This window comes from Sarcophilus harrisii, chromosome 4 (assembly GCF_902635505.1).
Source record: "Sarcophilus harrisii chromosome 4, mSarHar1.11, whole genome shotgun sequence".
In the NCBI taxonomy this organism is placed as follows: Eukaryota; Metazoa; Chordata; class Mammalia; order Dasyuromorphia; family Dasyuridae; genus Sarcophilus; species Sarcophilus harrisii.
The window spans coordinates 326,858,448-326,881,018 of NC_045429.1; the positions used below are offsets into that span (position 1 = coordinate 326,858,448).

The window sequence follows — 22,571 nt, forward strand, 5'->3', positions numbered from 1 at the left end:
AAGACAAGCATTATGTTAGAAATTATATATGTGAAACCACACAAAACATTTCCATATTAGCCATATTTCAAAAAAGTAAGAAAAATAAGGTTAGAAAATTATACTACAGTTTGCATTTATAGTTCATTAGTTCTTTCCCTGGAGGTCGATAACATTTTTTAAGGCCTTTGGAATTATCTTGGATCATTATATTGATCAAAGTAGCCAAGTTCATGGTTGATCATCATCGTGACATTGCTCTTACTGGGCATAATGATCTTCTGGTTCTTCTCACTTTTTGTTATATCAGTTCATATAGGTCCTGCCTTCTTTTTCTGAAACTACCTCTATCAGTTCTCCATCACAATCATGTGCCACAACTTGTTCAGCCATTTCCCAATTGATGAACATCCCCCAAATTAACACCTTTTTCTTTGCCACTACAAAAAGAGCTGCTATAAGTATTTTTTTTTTTTTTTTTTTGGTACGGCTAAGTCCTTTTCCTTTTTCTTTGATCTTTTTGAGATATAGACTTAATAACAGTATTGCTGGTATATGCCTAGTTCCAAATTGTTCTCCAGATTGGTTGGAATAGTTTAACTCTACCAATAGTTTATTAGTATATCTCTATTTTTCCCTAATTCCCTCCAGCATTTTGTTATTTCTGATAGTTGTGTGGTAGTACTTGAGAGTTGTTTTAATTTGCCTTTCTCTAATCACTAGTGATTTAGAATACTTTTTTCAAATGACTATAGATAGTTTTGATTTCTTCTTAAAATTGCCTTTATTTATCTTTTTGACCATTTATCAATTGGGGAATGGCTCTTATTTTTTATAAATTTGACTTAGTTCTATATTCAATATATATTTGAGAAATGAGGCTTTTATCAGAGAAACTTGCTGTAAAAATTTTTTGATATTACTTCATTACCTGTTACCTTTTAGTAAAATATAGCTTCCTTGATTATCTCTTTTAATTAGATCCATTTTACAAGTTGTTTTGCAATTCAAATATAGGACAGCTTAGAAAACAAATAGTTTAGAAAACAAAAGCTAGACTAATTAACAGACTGATTGAAACTGAACCATTTTAATTATTTTATTCATGTGGTCTAATTTTACAGTTTTCTTACTGCATCAACAATATCAGAAATCTTTTTCTTCAGTCAGATCTATTATTTTGGGTGAAAATAAATGCTTTTTCTACCAAGTTTCATTTCATTGTCCTCATTCATCCAATATTCTCTAATATCACTTAGATCTTTTCTTATAAAGTCCCCAGTACTGATATATTTCATTTTACCAGTCTGGTATGCATGGTCATCTCAGCTGCTCCCTTGTTTGGTTGAAACTGATGCTTTAGAATATTCTCTTGCCTTTTGCTTCTTTGGATTTTTTGCTAGAGAAGTGCTTTTTCCTTTTGGCCTTTTTGTGAATTTTATTGTCAATCACTCCAGATGAGTGATTTGGGCATCACTCTGTGGCCACACATTTTGCTGTTTGTTTGGGAGTCAACATCTTAATCATAACAATGAACACAAACATTTAAATCTGTGGAAAGGAAACTTTTCCTAGAAAAATAGGATAGAAGAAATATCCTCTTCTTGGAGTGTAGGGGCTATGAGATGAAAAATTAAAATATGTTTGAGTTTCCTTAGCCACTACTTTTTTTTTTAATTTTTTTGTCTGCTGTTTTAAAGTGGCATAGAAAATTGATAAAGGTAGTCGCCAATTGTTGAGGTACCTCTGGGACAAAATTTGCATTGTGGGAATTGGAGGTTGCTGTGGAGAAAACTATTGCTGCACTCTTATTTTTCTCCCTTTCCTCTTTCCTGAAAAGCTTGTATTTAGCTTCAATGAGAAGCTTTTTGGTTTGTTAGTGAAGGATATTGAGGCCATGGATCCCAGCATCCTGAAAGGAGAACCTGCTACAGGGAAAAGACAGAAGGTATGGATCACATTTAATATTTCAACTATAAGTAAAATTGTTTTCATGTAAATATTAAAAATTAACTTTCCTAAGTTCTATCTTACATGGTTATAATAGTTGATCTTTGTAACCAGTATTTTCCAATTTTCAGATATACTATTTTTCATATTGTTAAATGTGCTATTAAATTTAGGTATTTGTTTCAGTTTTCCAAGAAATTAGATAAAATTATTAAGGACAGCAGGGGCAGCTAGGTGGCGTGAGTAGAGCACTAGCCCTGAAGTCTAAAGTCAGGACCTGAATTCAAATCTGGTCTCAGCCACAACACTTCTAGTTGTGTGACCCTGGGCAAGTCACTTAACCCCAATTGCCTCAGCCAAAAAAATAAATAAACAAATAAAAATTAAGGAAAGCGCTAATTTATATTACTTCAAAAGATAGGACACCAAGAATAAAAAAATGGAAGCTGATTATAAGGTATATAACTAAGTCACTTTTTTTTGAGTCATAGCCTTAAAAATATCTTATTTGTATCTGATACTTTGTTTTAGGGAGGGCAGTCCAGCAACCAGTTGCACAATGTTGGACTTTAACTATTTGTCCATCTTCTTGCAGATTGAAGTCGGTCTGGTTGTTGGAAATAGTCAAGTTGCATTTGAGAAAGCAGATAATTCTTCTCTCAATCTTATTGGTAAGAATTGTAGTGTTTTGAAAGATGGTTTCTTAAATGGACTTTGACTTTATCTTAACATGTCACCAAGCATGGATCTAAGGTCTAATCTAATGACTTAAATGAATAAACAAGTATACTCCCTTTGCAAGAAAGCCACTTTGTGGTAATGATAAAGTCAGGAAATGCTGCCATGTTATTTGGAAGGGCCAGGGCTTGGGAAATCACAAAATGTAAAAGGGAGAAGTCAGACATTTTTAAGCATGAGTGTTGGAGCTTCTTTTTTGAGTAATTATTTAGTACCTTAAGAAAGGTCCTATGTCATTTTAACTGTCAATTCAGAAAAACTGACCTGGGGTCCTTAGAGTAAAATATGAAGTTATAAATATCCAAACACATTTTCATTTACTTGGGAAAACCAGTGATTTTAATGAAGGCCAAATATTTAAAACAAAATAATAGTTTTAATAATGTGTTGAGGACCCTGTAAATGAATGTTATCCCATCTCCTGAATTATCTCTGTTACATCAGAAAAATCCAACTAACAATATCAACAATCATAATTCCAGACATATCTAAAAAAAGGCAATTACAAAAAACACTAATGGCACAAAGAGTTTGAAAAGAACTTAAATTGTTATGTTTAAAAGTCCCTTTTGAGTTTTATGACATAAATCTGACTAATAGATGAATGGTACCAAAATAATTCCAAAAAGCTGACATTTACTTCACCTATCCCCTGAATGAATGTGGTCTGCAGTATTTTACAGTAAGAATAAAACATTTCAGGATCTCTTCATAGCACCGATAATGGCCATTGTTATCGTCAGAAACATAACAGGAAAATTGGAATTATTAAGGGATATCTCTCCCCCTAAGATTATGTTTCAGATATCATCAGGGCAGAAGAACTTTTGAAGATTTTTGGAAAGAATGAAAAAATACATTAGTATCTAGATGCTAGATTACCCAATTAAAGGCAACACAAAGGAATCATGTAGAGCAAGATTTGGAAAACATCAAGTTGACGGTCTTTAAAGCATATATTTCATTATAGAAGCTAATTTTTTTATTCAGTATTTTGTCTCTTATTTCAGTGACTTTCACAGATGTCACCAGAATGCAAAAAAGTGTAATTATTTTTTTGTTTTTCTCTATAAATAAAGCATATGAGTCATTCTGAATGAAGCAAAGAGATTTCAGAAGTGTTAAATAACTAAACCAGATTATTGAAAATTGCATTTGTACTATCTTATCTTTGGTTTTAGAGAGCTATATCATAGATTGTTGTAGAAAGAATAGATTGCCATGTAATCGGTCATAAAAGTCATCATTGTCATGTATTTATATAACATTCATTAGCCCCATGTTTTAAAATAGCAATAAGTATTATTTCTATAAGCCCAAATTAGCAAATCAAAAATGGAAATGCCATTTGATTCTTGATGTAGGTTATGTTGCCTTTATTAAGACTGGCTGATGACTAGTCTTAATAGTGATGAAAGTTTTTTTGGTAAAAATATCCTTAACCATAGTCCTCATTTAAGGTGATATATGAAATAATATTTTGCTCCAACATTTAGAGCTTCATGAGGGGAATATGTACAGGGCTATCTATACAAGATAATGGTTTCTGAGAAGAGAAACTGATTAGAATGAAGGCTACCATCAGTCACCTGGCATTCTTATTTTAAATGTTCTTATTCACATAAAATCTTTTTGGAAATGAGAGATTTTCATAGGCCTAAGGCACAGTTTTCTTATCTTGTCATGACATTTAAGGAAGGTTAAACAGCATTTTCCTACCATTGAATTTCTGAAGTGATTATTTTATTCATATGCTACTTAAACAAGTCTTCCTTTATAGTGATATGTGACTTTTATGAAATACAATTTTTATTTTTCTAAATGATCCATGCAAAGTGTAACTTAAAGATTTTTTTAAAGTTGAAAAATGGTTTATTGATTTTTTTGTGCGTTATACATTTGGCCACAAGGGGCCAGTCAAGTTTAAGAAAATACTCAAGGTTCATCATAAAGTCACATTGTAACCTAGAAATTATCTTATTAAAATGTTTTTTTCATTTTATGCTTTCCTCTCCTGTGTTCTAAGGACAATAATGTATTCCAATTTTATCCTCAGGTGTCCTGTGACAATTCTATTTTACTTATCGTCTCTTTTCAAATATGGCAAAATAATGTCTTGTTTTAGGTCAGACTCTAACCTAGGTTGATTAAATTTTATCTTAACTGTATTTATAATGATATAATTATAATATGTCAATTTTTTAGGTTGATTGCCGCTTATAACTTATATTCTAATTCAGACCTTGATCATCTTTGATCTATACTTTTAAAATATCCTTGTAATTGGTCTCCTGCTAACACCCATCTCCTAATTGTCCAATTGATATTCCTAAAACAGTTATGACCATGCTATCCCTATACTCAAAAATCTTCACTGATTTCTCCTTGCATCTAAGAGAAAGAAGAAAACTTTTTTCTGAAAAGGTTTCTATCCACCTTTTCAGCTCTTCTTCATTTTCTATCGTTTATTTACTTCTCTATCCTAGTCAAACTAATCTACAACCTGTTGCCCACATATGCTCTTCTACCTTGGTCATTTTGCAAAAAGTAGCCCCTTATGGCTAAAGTGTAATCTTTTACCCTCTGAATCGAAGACCTCCAAAATATCTCCGGAATACAATTTGGGTGTCACTCCCTTCCCAATGACCTTTCCTGTACACTCTAGTTGTTGGTGCCTTTTCTCTCTTAAAATTACACACACACACACACACATACACATATATATACACACACGCTTTATACTTATTTATATACATTCTGTATATGTTGTGTTCCCTGGTAACATCCTTGAAAGTGGGAACTGTGCTTTTTTTTTCTTTTTCTTTTCTCTCTTTCACTCCTTCACTCCCTCCCTTCCTACCTTCTTTTCTCTCTTTCTCCCTCCTAATATAACACCTTGCACAAACTGTATTGTCATTGATACATGTTATATTGAAATAATTTCTCATGTATAAATGTAACAAACTGAAGAATGCATACCATATATTCTCACATATTCTCTGTATACCAAAGGATTTGAAGCTAGGTAAATGTATTTTCCCTTTATTATGCTCCTTTTGGAAGCTTTGAAAGTCTTTTTAATGAAATTAGGGCTTAAAAAGTCCAAGATTTTTAAACATTTTTTAATGTCTAAAATGTAAATTTTGCTTTGCTTTGTTCCATGGGAATTATTACATCGTTCTACAGTTTAGCTGGTCATTTTGCAAATGTTCTTTTAACCACAAATGAAACAAGGCAAGAACTTAAAAGGTGGTTTAGCAGAACCCTTTTCCCACTACTGGGGAAAACAATTGAATATCTTAATGACACTGACCATCTTTTAAATGGGTCATCAATGTCATCTTTGTAGGAACAGCTGCTTATTTATTGAGATTTAATTTATTTATTCAGTTTATTAATGATGTATTGTTTACCAATGTATATATTAATAATATTAAAGTTTCTTTAAATATTTTCTTTTGACTGGTGAATATCTGATTATATTTTATTTGTACAGGCAAAGCTAAAACCAAGGAAAATCGACAATCTATCATTAATCCTGACTGGAACTTTGAAAAGATGGGAATAGGAGGCCTGGACAGGGAGTTTTCAGATATATTTCGCCGAGCTTTTGCCTCTCGAGTATTTCCTCCAGAAATTGTTGAGCAGATGGGTGAGTGTGTAAAAGGAAAATTTAGTAAAAGCATTTAATTTACTTTTAAAATTAAAAATATGATGATTATTTTTTTGAGAAATGTTTTGGAATTATTTCTAGGAACCCAAGGAATTTTTTACTTTTCCCTTCCATATGTTTCATCATTGGACTGAAAATATTTAGGATTCCTCAAAAATCCTAAGTGTAATATGACTATTTAAAAATTACATTTTTATGTTCCATAGAATATAATAAAATAATAAAAAATAATTTTGGTGGTTTTTCTGATTTTATTGAAAAGTTTATATTTAGTATATATTTAGAAATTCCTTCTTATTTTTAATGATTTGATCTGGACTGATTTGAACTTTTACTGAATTGTAATTCTGTTTTAAATATAATCTTTACAAAGTCTAAAGATAGTTGCTTTTCTTCTAACTACCATTTCCTAACTCAACTACTACCTCCTCATACTTCTCAAGTGATTATTTATCCAAGTTAGATTTAATCCAATAGAATAGATAGAATACATTTTGGAGTCTCTGCATTGTGACATAAAACAGTTTGTGCGAGGTGCTATATTAGGAAGAAAGAAGAGAGGAAGGAAGGAAGAAAGGAAGGAGGAAGGCAGGGAGAGAGGGAGGGAAGGAAAAAGGGACAGAGAGAAAAGGAAAAAAAAAAACAATTATTAAGATTTTTCCTCTTAAAATTCAACTTCTTTGAGGTTTAATTTTAAAATGTGAATTGTCTTTATTGGTGTTAATCCTGTTATGGCAATTTTTAATATCTAAGCATCATCTTGTTTCAAGTCATTAAGTAATGATATGAGAAGAATTTCTAACTCCTATTGCCTGCTTAAAATATACATAAAACAGAAGGCATTTTAATACCGTTTCTACTTTTGCTTTCTTCCTTTTCTCCATTTTCTTCTTTTTTCTAACTTACTGTTAGGAGATTAGTTTCTTCAGCACAGGGGCCCCAACAACTGGTTTTGAGACCCAAAGTATTTAGGTCATTTAAATCTTTTTGTTGTTAGTTTAGTTTCTCTGGCTTGCACAGGATTCATGATTTGATATATTTTACACACACACACAGACACACACACACACCTGTTCATTGGGTAAAGGTCAACTTTGGAATGAATTAAAGGAAAATGACAGAGACCCTCATCACCTGAACTTTATGCACCAATTTTTCCCCACATACTTTTCCCCACTCTGAGAGATACAAAAACTTTATATAAAAAGAGAACTTTGCTTTTGAGGAAATACCAAAAAAAATTGTCTTGTTTCTTTATTATATTTTTGAGACAAAAATAACTCTTAATTAAAGTACTTTATTGATTTAGAGGGACATCGTTTAGATATTGTTTATACATGTAATAGCAGAGATTCAAGAGGATTGATTCCAAGTTTCCTCTTCTGTAAAATGAGAGTGTTAGACTGAATGGGACTCTGAAGTTCTTTCCACTTTTAGATCTATGGTCCTACATGAAGGAATGACACTTTAGTTACTCTTATGAGACAATTTCAAATGATTTTTAGAATTGGATCTTGATGGTAATCATGGGAGAATCAGAGTCCAATGATTGGGTCAGGGATATAGTAGGTAAAATACAGCGGCAGAGTCAGGAAGAGAGAGGATCAAACATTGGTTTTTCTAACCATTGAGCAATTGCTTTAAGTTTTTCAGTACATATAAAGAATTATTGACTTAAATTTATAAGTTATATAATTTGGATAATATACATTTATTGTAGTTTAGTTGATAGGGAATATTTAATTATTTAGAGACTATTTCCTGGCATGTGCACCTGAATGTGGCTGGTGGATAAAGTTCTGAATTTAGAGTCAGGAAGACTTTGAATTGTGTCTTAAACACATTCATAATAACTGTGACCCTAGGCAAATGACTTAATCTCTATCAACCACCTTTTCTTCTTTTTAAAAACAAAATAAATGTTAGCTATAATCATTATAGGCATTCATTCATTTATTTAAGTCCTGGAATTCTCTTTTTTCTGCTCCTTTTGGTTATTTTACTACTCAATAGAGCAGCCACTAGATAATGGAAAAAGAAAGGTAATGGAGGTGAAACTATATCATTCAAATTGTTATTTTTCAGCATCATCAATAAAGTATATGGTAGTAAAACAGCTTTGAATTATCATTTTAAAATAGGTTAGAATTTTTCATTTAACCATTGTGTTCTCAAATCTCCATGTTCAGTGGTGTGTTCTTTTATTTGTTATGGACTCTTACTATGGATTTGAATTAAATCTTTAGTGTTGCTTTGAGCTTGTGGCTTCTGTGGCTGTTGTTCTTTTCAGTGTTTTTGCCTTAACCTATTTAAGCAAAAGGACTTCTCTTTAGTTTTGTGTTGTATGGACATCTTTAGTCTTGGTGTGAGTCTTAGCTCTCAAGAAAAATGTGCTGTTTTTGTGGTTTTAAAAGTTATCCGATGCATTCTACTATATTGACCTGTGAACTGGATCTTAAAACAATCTTTTTTTTTAATTTCAGAAAAATGTATATTCTAAATATCCTAGATATTATTTTCCTGCTGTTTAAGAACTTAGCAGTTGTTATCCTTAGTAGAAGAACTTAGCAGTTGTTATCCTTAGTACAGTCCATTGATACCTTTTTTTATTTCTTAAGTCAAGCCTTTTGTAGCATTTCTAGCATTCTAGCTTTCTAGCATTCAGAGTGATTATTCTCTGTAATAATGTATCAGAAAGCATGAATTGTTACACTTTTTGCACATTAGTATTGTGCTAGACATTTTATATACCCGTTACTTTTCTGGTCAGATGGCTAAAATAATAGCTGAGTTTTCTTAATTCTTGAAAAGTTAATTGGATAGATCAGAATGGTTCACAAATTGAAATAGAAACTAACCAGTCAGATCTCTTCAGATGAAAAACAGTGATTGAAAAGTAGAAGTTAGTATTATATTCTTTTTTGGGATGCATTTTAAATTTTTCTTTGAACCATTTCATTTTTTTTTTTCCTTTGCAAGAGAATTCAGGTTTAGTTAATTAGTATACAGAAATTATTCCAAATGAGGTTTTCTGAATAGTTTCATTTTAGTTTCCCATTCCATGATGCAGATTCTTTGGATTAGTGCCATTATTATTTTCATGATAATACTAATATACTTTTATATTACATGTTCTTGCTTTTTGCATATTTACAGTTTAATTATTCTTTGTAATATCTTGATAGCACTATTGGTCTTGTTTTTCTTTAATGTGTATTTGAGAATCAAAATGGTACTGATGATCAGCAGGAGGGCTAAGATGATTTTATTTAGTCATAAAATTATAGCGCTAAAATTAGGATTTGCTTCAGTTAGCTTCCTGCCTGATATTTTTCATTCCACTGAGCCATTATCACATATCCACTCAGTTTTTAGTCATATATTACTTGAATGTGAACTTTTCTGTAGTTAAGAACTAGGCCAGCCTAAAATATGCAAGACTCTCCTTAATGGGGGTTTACTTTTATATAATTTAAAATGTACATATAGAACAGCTTTGAAAGGAAAGAGTGATCACAAACAAGGTCTACATCCTAAGTAGTGTGTGAAGGAGAAAGAATTGATAGATGAATGTCAGGGTATTTTTGTACTTGCTTCAGAGCTACCTTCTTGTCCCTTTTCTCCCTCAATTAGCTGCTCAGCTCCCAGTAGTCTGGGGTCCCCCCAAAAAACCAATAATAGGAAATCATCAGGTGATTAGAACAGACTTGAATTCTATGGGCTTAACTCTTGAAGTCCCACATTGGGATAAGAACTCTCAGTCAAATGAGATGCCAGGATATACTGGAGGGGGATGCTCTTAAACTGCTAGGTATGCATACCAGTTGATTGTTATCTTGAATATATTCGCTACTAATTCACTTTTTAGTTCATTTTTTAGACATATTCACTTTTTAGACATAATTAGTACACTTAATGTTCACAACATTGTAGAATAGATCCAGAATTTCAAATTTCACTATTGTATTACAACTATCATATTGGAAAAGAACTTGTCACTTCTAAAACATTTTTAGAAATCAATGGCACTTTTTATTTTTAATTTTCTAATAGATTTTATTTTGGCATGGCAGAAACTTTATGAGAAGCTTAAAATATGTATTTTGAGAAAATTTGTTAATAATATATAGGAGGAATGTGTAACTTTGATACTGTGTTGGCCATTTGTTGTAGTTGAAGAGTTTTGTTACCTCTACATTTTGGTTTTATTTTATGTCATTGTAGTCATTATAGTCTTGACTCTGGCTTATTTGTTTGTTTGTTTTTTTCAATTTTTGCCTTTTGTTTTTAAATCATAAGTCATTTTCTCTTAATCTTTCTTTCCTTTCATTCCACTTCTTAGAATCTTTTCTCATTACAAAGAAAAAGTCAACCAATCTGGTGATAAAGTCTGTCACTATTAGCATATTTCAAATTGAGCAGTAATTTGAAAACTGTATATATTAAAGGAAAATATATTCCTCTTGTTTAAAGAATAAGATTATTTTTTGGTAAAATTAGTCTATAAAGTATCTTCCAGTTTTGGTTTTCAGGAAAGGCTCAAAGGTGCAAGGAGAAGTGCTTTTATTGTAGAAGTCATAGAATTTAGGAAGTACAGACATTTAGGAAACCAGAATCTTAGAGTAACTTGTATTTCTCTTTCATGTATCTGGCTTTGACTCTGTACTTCTGCCCATCCAGGGAGCAAGAACAGGGGTTCCATTTTCCCTATTTTGCACTTCTGTGCTTCTTGAGAGTAATGCCCCAGGTATCTTCTGCGCTTTAATTCTCTGCTAGGACAGGATTTAAAATAGTATTTCTAAGACCTTCCTCTCTTTGGATTTTATTTGCATTAGGGATACAGCATTCCTTATATTAAGAGTGAAAAAACATCAATTACTCCATTGGAGTTGCCACTAGTGAAGCAGTTGCTCTGTGTGGTGCAGCTGCAAAGGTATTATGTCTTTAGGAGATAAGGAGCTTTTCACAATATGCAGATGTCGTTCACTTATTAAAAATGGTGCAAATAAAATCCAAAGGGGGAAGGGCAATAAGATTTTTCCAACATAATTTTTTTTTGTGTACAGTTCTTGCCTAGATTAAAGTGAACACTGACACCCTTAAATTGTATTTACACCCTCCCCCCCACTCTTGTGGGATTGCAGTCTTAAATGGAGGTTAAGACTTCTAGCCAAACTCCAGGGTCCTGTGAGAGGAACCCTAAGGCTAAAGAGCTTATCTGAAATTTGAAAAAATGAAGCTTTCTGACATTCATCTTTTACATTGCATTAGTCATAACTTGCTTTTCAGCTGTATTTTCGGTTTTGAATGCCAACATGACATCTGCTTGAGTCTATCTGTAATTTATTAGGAAAGGAAAAGAAAGCAATTGTTCACTAGTTGGAGCTTCTAACATTTTATTTCTGATTTTCCATTAAGTGCTTATAGATGGTACCTTTTTCATAGGAGGAATGTAATAAATTTGCCAGTTCTAACCTTAGGTTAGGAAGCTTATAAAGATTATTTTTTTAAACTACAAAAAGAAAATGGCTCTTGACTGTGTGTGGTTTCCATAAACTCTGGAAAGAAATTTAGAAATAGGCATATCTCCTCAATATAGCATAGTTGTTTCTTGAAAAGCTATCTATAAAATGAAATATATCTTCAGTCAGTTTTCCCCCTGACTTAGATACTTGAAAATTTCTTTTGATAGAAAAAAAATATATGATTGGTCTTATTTGATCAAATTTTATTAGTATACAACTGATATTTCTTATTATAAGCACATTTTAGGAAATAGCTTCTTCTAGTTGCAGTGCTGTCCAAAACTAAAACTGTATTGTTTCAGGAAAGAGCCTTTAATAGAGCTGCAACAAAACATTTCACAAACAAAACCAAATAGTTATAGTAGACTGTACCTCTATCTCTATCCATAATCAAAATATTAGTGAAACAGTAGGGTAGACACTCTGCTGGTACCTTTGATAATGACCTTGCTTCTAGTAGAAGGTAATTGTTCATTCTTTCAACACTTAAAAAATAATTTTAAATTCATGAATACTGTCTTTGCATTTAATGATCCTTCTCCCTTTCTCCTTACTACAGCTGCCGTCCTAGATTAAAGGGCTAATTCTTCCTGTCTCAGTACAGAAGTAGTCAACATTTTTTATATTCAGACCTTCTAGATATTGTTTTCCTTGGGAAAGGAGATAAAGCACTGGACTTGAAAGTCAGAAAGACTTCTAGATTCAAAATTCAAATCTTGCTTCAGGCGCTCATTAGTTGTATGATCTTGGTCAAGTCACTAAAGCCCTCTCTCTGTACCTCAGTTTCTCCATCTATAAATTTCTCCAGTGTTTTGGAGATTTTTTAAATCTCCAAGTAAGGTTCTAGCTCTAAATTTGTGACTATTTTTCTTTCATATGCATCTTTGAACAGCTATGAGTTTATAGAAAGAGCTAAGTTGAGGCAACGTTTCTGTTCTTTAGTGAATTTAAATTTTGTTTTAACAATCTTTTACTTGAGTGATATGATCTTATATTTTTGAAAGTAAAGTGTCAGTGTTTTCTCACATTTTCTCCTCCACACTTAGGAAAGCATTTAGGTGACACGAGTAAGAGTGTTACAGAGTCTTTAATTACATGTTCATGTTGAGCAAGCAGGTTTTTGTTTTTAGCTTTCTTGGGAAGTTAAAAAAAATTTTTTTAGAGCTCTTTGTAGAGATAAGAATGCTTTCAGTATAATAGGTGTTCCTCATTTTGGGGTAAAAAGGACTCTGAAAGTGCCAGGGTTTTTTTTCAGGACCTTTTTCTGATAGCCCTAATATTCAAATTTTAATATATTTTATCAATTTAATACAATCACTTCCATATGTTAAATTATGAATGTCAAGGTTATTTTTTCAGCATATCTTGTTTGGAGATGTCTTTTTAAAAAGTTTTATTGCTACCTTTTTCTTCATGTCAGTTATTTCAAACACTCTTCCTCCAGACTGAACCTTTCCCTGTGACAAAAAGAACAGTTTTGCAAAACACATCTGATACTGAGGGAGGAAGTGCGTTTCTTCCGCTCTTTTTTTTGTTCTTCGTTCTTTGATATCTTTATTGGTTTTCTATAGTTTAACCTCATTTTAGTAATCTTTTCATTTATATTTTCATTGTATACTTATTTCCTCTTGGTTTTGCTTTTTTCTACTTTATATCAGTTTACACAAATATTTCCATATTTCTATGAATTTTTGAAAATAAATTTTTATTTTTGTGTGTGTGTCAGTTATGTTTCTTTTGATACTTCTTCTTCTGTCTCCTTTCAGAGAGCTTTCCTGTATAATAAAGAATAAAAATAAGAGAAAAAAATTGAACAAAACTAATCAATATATAGGAAAAATATGGTATTATCTGCAGTGTTCTGCATAAATAAAACTCCTCTTCAAAGAAGGGAAGGCCTGTTGCATTCTTATATCTTCTAGGAGCCATGCTTGGTTATTTCAGTTTCACATTTTGATTTTGTTGTTATTTCCTTTTACAGAGTTTATAATTATCGGGTCTATTACTTAGTTCTGCTTATTTAATTTTGCATATGTTCATAGAAGTCATTCTGTGCTTCTTTATATTTGTCACATTTGTTGTTATTTTACAATATATTAGTATCCCATTTCTCAACTATTAAACACCAAGAAGTGACCTTTATTTCTGTCTTTGAGTTCCCTGGAACATATCCTCAGTAGAGATGTGGAGAGTGGTTGGTTTGTTGATTGCTGTTTTTTCTAGTGCCAAAGTAAAATCCAGAGTGGTTGGAGTTGGCAAAAGCCTATTTAGAGTGACTAGGGTTTCTAAGTATCTTTGTTTCTAGCTTATCTTTCACAGTTTTTTTCCCCTCTAAGCCAATAACAAAATAGTGTACTCTTCTTACCCCTTGGTAAGAATTAAGCTGTTTACTTTTGAAGTGATAGAATTGTTTTCTGCTAGTGAAGCCTGGCTCAGTCAGTTATAGTGCAAAGGTATTAGTTCCTGTTCTTATTGGTAGAAGCTGGAGGTTTTGAAGTTTGACTAAGTTTGAAACTGTAGCTCCTAACTAATACATTGGTTAATATATTAGTTTTGATGTAAGTGACTGGATGCTACCTGGAGCACAATGGGCCATGTGAACTCTACTGAGAAGCAAATAGCTTCTGCCCTGAAGTATATAAGACTAAAAAGGTAAATAGATTTAAATGTTCAATTAAAAATTAGCTATCACCAGTCTGCTCATAGCTAATAGAGAACTAGATTTGGAGGCAAGAGAATGGGTTCCAATTCTGTCACACTTAGTAACTAAGTTAATAGTAAACTAAGTTAATTTCTCATAATCTAGCTTTCTCACCTTTAAAGTGAGGATCATCATCCTTATAACATTTACTGAACAAGACTGTTAGGAGAAAAACACTTCATATTATGTAAATATGTTATTAAGTGCCAAATTGGAGGCATATGCAATGGGTTTTATAGAGATCTGGGAAGGAAAACTCAGGAAAGCTTTTCATACAAGAGATACTTCAGATAAGTCCTGAGGAATAGATATGATTTGGATACTTGGATAAGAAAAGGAACTATTTTAAATAAGGTAGGTAAACATGGGTAGAAATATGCGGAAAATATTAAGGGATCAATGAAGAGATCAGGGTTTTTTAAATTTTTCTTAATAGTTTTTTTATTTTAATATCACTTACATTTCCCAACATCCCCAACCCCTACAACAAAAAATAAGAGGGAAAAAATAGTTCAGAAAAACAAATCAACAAATCAAAAAAGTTTTGTCTTTATATACAATGTTATATTTCCATAGTATTCTACTTTTTTAAAGAAGGAAGAAAGTTGTCCTCTTTTATCCCTCCTTTAGAAGCAAATTTGATCATTTTTATTTAGCAGAATCCAGTTTCTTTTTAAAAATAAAGTTTGATATTTATTGTTTTTACATTGACAAGATTTCCCCTGGTTTCCCCTTCCTGACCCCTCAATAGAGCCAATCTTATTTAAAAAAAAAAAAAAAAAAAGAAAGAGAAATTTTGTTTGTTTTATTTGCAAAACTGATCAACACATTGAAAATATCTGACAATCTTGGCAGTGTTTCATACCTGTGGGCTCTTTGACCTCTACAAAGTGCAGAAGAAGATGTTTACTCAGATCTTTTATCTTTATAATTTTTCAGTTCAGTTTTGAATGTTTTGTGGTGGTTTTTCTGTTGTCATTGTGTGTGGTGTTCTCTTTTTTATCGTATGATGGTTCTCTTGGGGAGCAGGTTTCTTGGGGAGGTTTTCTGGAGGCAGCCTTACTTTCAGTTCCAATCAATAATCACCCCATATGCAGCCACCTGATAAAATCCAAATGTTTATTTTCTCCTTCCAAGTTTTGTCTCTTTCCTTGGGCCTGAGTAGCTTTCTTAGAGGCCTATCTCCCTCCTTGGTTCCAAGAGCTCTTGCAGCTTGTCTTTTAGCTCTTCCAGCTTCTGCCTCTAGCTCAACTCCGACTCGTGGCTTCACAATCTCCAACTGATGCTCCCCTCTCAGTCTTTTCAACTGAACTCTCCTGACTGAGCTCAGCTGTTTTTATGCTCTTTTAGAGGTGTAACCTCAAAGGTTGACTCCTCCTCTGAGAGTGAGATTATGGGAGCTGTGAATTTGGATATCTCATACTGAACCCTGAAATCTCCCAAAGGTGTGAACTAATGTGTGAGCTAATGTGTGAACTCTCAAAGTTGTTAATTTAAGTATTGTTTCTATCAATTCCATTAAGTTATCACCTTGTTTCAAGTTCTGGCTCATAACAATTGTATGTGGTGTTTTCCTGGCTCTGCTTGCTTCATTTTGCATTACTTCATGTCAGTGTTTGCATGCTTTTCTGTATGTATCACACTCATCATTTCTTAATAACTCAGTAATAAGTTGTTATATTTATATCACAATTGTATAGCCATTCTCTAATTGACAGGCATTTACTTGGTTTCTACTTTTTTGCTTCTATGAAAAGTTCTGCTATCAATATTTTGGTGCAGGACCCTCTCTTTGTGTCAATGAGCTCGTAAGTATCTATGTCTATCAGAGAATTTTCTGGACCAAAGGAAATAGATATTTTTAGTCACTTGGTTTGCATAATTCTAAATTGCTTCCTGGGGTGGTTGTAACAGTTCACAACTCCACTGATAGTATATTAACCTATTGCAGCATTTGTTTCCATTTTGTCATTGTGTACATTTTCCTGTTTCTACTTATTTCATTTTTCATTAATTCATATGGGTCCTCTTCTGCTCTATATGTTCATTCTTTCTAATAGTATAATAGCATTACATTATATCTGTATATCATAATTACCATTCCCCAATTCATGATCATCTATTTAGTTTCTGGTTCTTTGTAACTACAAAAAGTGCATCTATAAGCATTTTTTATCTGTATCAACTCTTTCTTTTTATTTTTGGAATCCTTGTGATATTAAAGCTAGCAGTAGAATCTCAGGATCAAAGGGTATAGAAATTTCACTCTTGGTAGAAGAGGTTAGCTGGATTCAGAGAACCTGTGTTAAGGAGAAGTGGGACTAAAAAGATGGAAAAATAAGTTGAGACCAGTCTTTTAAAGGACACTGGGTGTCTAGTTGTTGAGTTTGGACTTTAAGATGTAGGCCTGTAGAGCCTTTCTTCACCGATCATTCTGTCAGTCAGGAATAGTAAGTAGTATAGTAAGTAAATAATTCCTTGAGAAGGTGATTTCAAGTCAGACTTTTTAAAACTTAGAATTAGCATTTACTAGAGTAAATTTTCTTGTATTAACTCCATTCTAGACTGTTACTTCTAGGACTGACTTAAAATTGAACTGTACTGTGGCAGTTATAAGATCATAAATTTACATTGGAAAGGACCTTAGTGACCATTTAGTCCATACTTTTCATTTTACAATTTGAGGGCTAGATAGATTATGATTTGCCTAACATACAAAATAAACAGAAGCTCTGGGATTGGAATTAAAATTCTCCAACTCATATTCTCTGTTCTTTCTCAATTGAAAAACAACAACAAATAATTATCTTTTGCCTCATTCTAGAAATACCTCAATCATTTGTTTTCATACTTGAAATCAGATATGTTAGATTATTATTTATTTTTGAAAAAAAAATCAATTTTTTTATACCGAAATAATTCATTGCCCCAGTCTCTTTTTCATTATTGGTTTGTGGTGTTGTTTTTGTTTTTTGTTTTAAACATTTTATTTAGTCAGGCATATTAGTACAAGTCTGCAATCCCTACTATTAGGGAGGTTGTGGCTGGTGGATCACTTGAATTCAGGAGTACTGATTTTCTACAATAGGAATAACCAGCCAACCAGGATTTTGCATCAAGTCTAATTTCAATATTATGTGCCTCATGGGAGCAGGGACCTCTATACTGCCTAAAGAGGAATGAACCAGTACAGGTTGGTTACAGAGCTAGTAGTCAAAGGTTTCACTCAATCAATAGTAGAATTAAGCCCCTAAATGGCTATTGCATTTACAGTTTGGGTGAGATAGGGAGAACCAGTCTCAAGAGCAAATAAATTCAGTTTCTATTGATATCTTTTGTTTTCATACCTCAGTTTATCCTTTTGTCATCCCCCATTCAGAGTATCATGTCTTATAATAAAAAAGAAAAAAAAAAACAATTAAGCAAAACTAGTAAACAGCACATCAACTGAGTTGAACAGTGTACTCAGTATTCCAGACCCATAATCCCCCATTTACAAAGATGGAAGGAAACTAAGCTTGGTAATAACACAAATTTTTATCTTTCTGTCTACACACACACACACTCTCTCTCTCTCTCTCTCTCTCTCTCTCTCTCTCTCTCATTGACATGAATGTATACATTATTTTTTTCTATTATGTGTCCCAGTATTAATATTGCTGAAATGTACTTCAGAGAAATATATCCTATAGTCATGTTTACTTAATTTTCAATTATTAGATGGATTGTGATATTTGTAGTTCTTAAAGTTGACAATGTTTACTTTATCCTTTTAAGTTTATTTTAAATATTTTATTCAAAAATCTAAGTTACTTTCATATCTTAAACTTTTGTTGCTCTTAAAACTTCCAGTGCTTAGATTATTCTTATATAATCAAATGGAATGTAATCAATTTTGAACAATGTTTGTTTATAAGGTAACTAAGGGGACTCATAGAAATATTTTTTTCTGTATTTGTGAGCTCATACTTTGAGCTGATTTATTTTTATTTTTATCACATTCCATCAGAGAGGAACTGATAAATGCCCTTCTACTTCCATAAATCTTGTTATTTTCATATGTGTGATATATTGACTTGAAAAAACAACCATCCTGAGACACAATGGAGAAGGAAATTTTGGTGAGGATACAAAAGAAGTAACAGAAAAGGCTTTAATAAAATTGCCTCACAATTTACACATTATTTAGTTAAATTTCATAATTAAAACAAGACTTTTGACATTACATATGATTTCTGTGTGATCAGTCTTTTTTTTTTTTTTCACTAGAAAATTCAAAATAAAAAAGGTCAGGGGGAAAAATCTAATTTTCTATAAGAATGAATATAGTTGGTTTGTTTTTTTTTTTTTTTTTTTTGGCTGAGGCAATTAGGGTCAAGTGACTTGCCCAGAGTCACATAGCCAGGAAGTGTTAAGGGCGTGAGATAAGATTTGAACTCGGGTCCTCCTGACTTCAAGATTGGTGCTCTATCCACTGCACCACCTAGCTGCCCCCCTGAATACACTAATCTTTAAAGATTGTCAAAGGATTTAATGTAGATAGCAATAAATCCCTTCTACATAATATTTTCCTAATGGTATATAATTTAACCTAGAAAATTATTGCAGAAGATAGATCTGGAAGAGAATACTTAAAAGGAGTTTTTGTAGGTTAGAAATTCCTTACCACACAATATTTGTGTGGTGTGGTAGAAAGAATGCTGTGTTTGGAGTCAGAGGGCCTAGTTTCATATCCTGACTGCAACTTCTGTGAGCTTAGGCAAGTTGCTTAGCCATTCTAGGCTTCAGGTTACTCATTTATAAAATAAGGAGAATATACTTTATGATATCTAGAATATTTCGTGGCTCTAAATGTAACATTCTTGATTGAAAATTAAACTATAAAGTTGTATACTCTTCAACTGAAGATTAAACATTTTGAAAGCATATACTTGAATTAAATATTTTGATGTTAAAATCTAACCTGATTTCTGTCTTGTATCACTCATAAAATCAACAAGTGATTATTAAGTGCCTATAAGACATTCCTGATGCTGAGAATTAAGGTTCTTCCCTTTAAAGAGCTTTCATTCTTTTGGGACAGACTATCTTCCTCCCTGTTTGTCTAGCTGTCTGGCTATTTTAATTTAAAACTATAAGATGATTTTGGGAGGGACGGGAACTGGGGGAGAGAAGTGTCAAGAAAAAATTTAAAAGCCAAGGTTTGAGCTCAGTTTTGAAAGAAGCAAATAGTGAGAAACATTGCAGATGTTCAAGACAACCAGTAATAGAAGGATCTGGTTCTAGAATATGGATGGAGTGTTGTGTATGAGGAACAGTAAGAAAGCCAGGTTGTCTGTACCTTAGAGATCATGAAAGACAATAATGTAGACTAAGTCTGCAAAGGTAGGTTGCAGCCAACTTGTGAAGATCTTTGAATGTCAATTAAGAATTTGTATGTTTTGTCTTAGAAGTAATAGGGAGTACTTGGAGTTTATTGAGTTAGAGGAGTGTGACGAACAGATCTGCCCTTTAGAAAAAGTGTTGACATTTATGTATACTGTAGATTACAATGGAGGAACTTGAGGCAGGAAGACTAATGAGAAGGTTCTTTGGTGATCGAGATAAGAACTGATAAGAGTCTGAATAGGGTGGTAGCTATGTGAGTAGAGGTGAGTGAGATCTAAGAAATATTGTAGAGGTAGAAATAATCAGATGAGGGAAAGAACAAAGTTAAGCCTGACACCCAAGTTGTGAGTCTGATGGGGCTAGAAGCATGGTATTGCATTGAGAAGAAATAGGATGAATTTTGGAAGAAATTTAATGAGGTCTGTTTTGGACTTGAGTTTGTTGAGTTTGGGGTATCTAATTTGAAATTTCCAATAGGCATTCGTTGATGTGGGATTTGATGCAATAGATATAGAGGAGGGAGGAATTGAAAGCAAGGAGACCAAATAAGAAGTTCTTGAATAGTCTTGATTTTAAAAAAAAAATGTTTCAGGTCAGTTAACTAGCATTTATTAAGTGCCTACAATGTGCCAGGCACTGTGCTAAGTGCAGGAGACACAGAGAAAGGCAGAAGACATCCCCTGCTTCTTGAGGAGCTCATAGGGGGAGGCAATTGCAAATGACTACATATAAATAAGATATTGACAGGATATAAGGGTCTCAAGGGTAAGTCTTAAGATTAAGGAGGACTGAAAAAGCTTTTTGCAGAAAGTGGGACTTTAGCTGAGACTTGAAAGAGGCTCAGGAAGCCTTCCTGGAGGAAAATAGAAAGCCTACTTCTGAGATTAGAACAAAAAAAGAGGGAACAGATAAAGGAAGGTTTGGGACTATGGAGAAGGAGAGATGAGGCAGCTTATGATAAATGGACTACTTTCTCAAACCTGGTCATGTGTAAAGAGAGTTGGGGGTAAAGATTGCATTGGTACTTGAGGAAGGAAGAAAAATTTTAGAAACTCTACTGTGTGGAATATGATGGTCAATCACAGATAAATAAGATGAACATTGTGCAGCAGTGAGGCCCCAATTGAGGGGAGAAAACAATTTACATTGGACCCAGTCAGCATGATTTTGTATCTTACCCCATTGATATTTAACAGCTGAGGAGTAAGACTAAAGAAGAGAGAATTGACAGTGACCCAAGATTGAGAATTGACACTATAAGTAGAAGAACAAATAGGATAAAGGACTCTAGGGTGGAAGGGATGATTGGAGAGAGAGAGAGAAGAAAAAAAAAGAAAGAGAAAAAAACAGAGAGACATATAGACAGAGACAGAGCATTCATAAATTACTTATATGCCAGGGATTGTGTTAAATACTGGGAATTCAAATTTCAGCAAGCAAGAGAGTCTCTGATCTCTAATGAAAAAAGACAACATATAATGTATGCTGAAAAGGTAGGGAGAAGAGCACCCACAGAAGCATTAGGAGGAGGTTGGTGGGAAGTTTTATGGTGGCTTGGGACCTGAATATTAGGTGAAATATTCACCTGATATTAAGTGAATATTAGATGAAAGTTCACTTATCAGAGCCAACTACTTGAGGATTTAACTTTTTACACTTGCTTTTGTTCTAAATCATCTCAGACCAATTGTACCGAAAGATCCTCCATCATAAATGGACCTTCTTTCATTTCTGACCAGGAACTCTTAAAGGAATAATTTAATTTCTCACTGCCTTTCTGAAAATGTGAATTTTAAAGAGCATCTAGAACAGGATGAATAAGCTATCAGAGGGTTTCATAAAAGAAACTATTAAAAGTACTGTGGATATTTAATCTAGAAAAAAATTTTAACAAAAGGAAAGAGAAAAAAATTGTCTTCAAAGGGAAGCCATCTCAAGGTAAGTGATGGGCTCATTTCCTTACCATCCTAGGAGGCTAACTGAATGAATGAAAAAGCATTTATTAAGCACTTTCCAAACTGTCTTTTTCCAATCCATCCTTCATTCAGCTGTCAAAATGACCATATCAACTCTTCTCAGTTCTACTGCTTCTCCAACCTATCAATTCAATCACCTCCACTATCAAATACAAAATCCTCCATTCATCTCAACTCTTTCATCTTAAGTATGTTCTTCTCTATTGATGCCTTCACCATTGCTTATATTCAGTCAGTCAGCAAACATTTATTAAGTGCTTACTATATGCTAAACCCTTGGAATAAAAGAAAGCGAAGGAAAAAAAAATAAGCAGTCCCTTTCCTATACTTCAAATGCTTTCCCTTAAGTCTCCCCATGAGGTGTTCTTATATTTTCACTCCCTTTTCACTGGTAAACTCCTAGGAAGAGTTGCCTACTTTCTCAACTCTTTGTAATCTGACAGCTAACCCTATTACTGTACTGTAATTGTTTTCTCTAAGGTTACTAATGTTGTCTTAATTGTTAAATCCAATTCCCTTTTCTTAGTCCTTAATCGCTCTTTACATTTTTGCCACTTTCGACCTTTGATCTATCATTCCTGGTGGACTCTCTCCTCCCTTGTTTTCAATGACTTTGTTCTCTCCTGCCTTTTCTTCTACCT

General features: G+C 32.9%; 1 protein-coding gene across 1 annotated transcript in view; it reads left to right on the plus strand.

Annotated features, from left to right (window-relative positions):
* Positions 1 to 22,571, plus strand: part of NSF (N-ethylmaleimide sensitive factor, vesicle fusing ATPase) — a 199,771-nt gene that overhangs the window by 54,531 nt on the left and 122,669 nt on the right. The window contains exons 7-9 of the mRNA XM_031968650.1: positions 1,820 to 1,927; positions 2,525 to 2,600; positions 6,164 to 6,319. Of these exons, the coding sequence (XP_031824510.1) occupies positions 1,820 to 1,927; positions 2,525 to 2,600; positions 6,164 to 6,319 (340 nt within the window). The remainder of the gene's footprint in view (positions 1 to 1,819; positions 1,928 to 2,524; positions 2,601 to 6,163; positions 6,320 to 22,571) is intronic.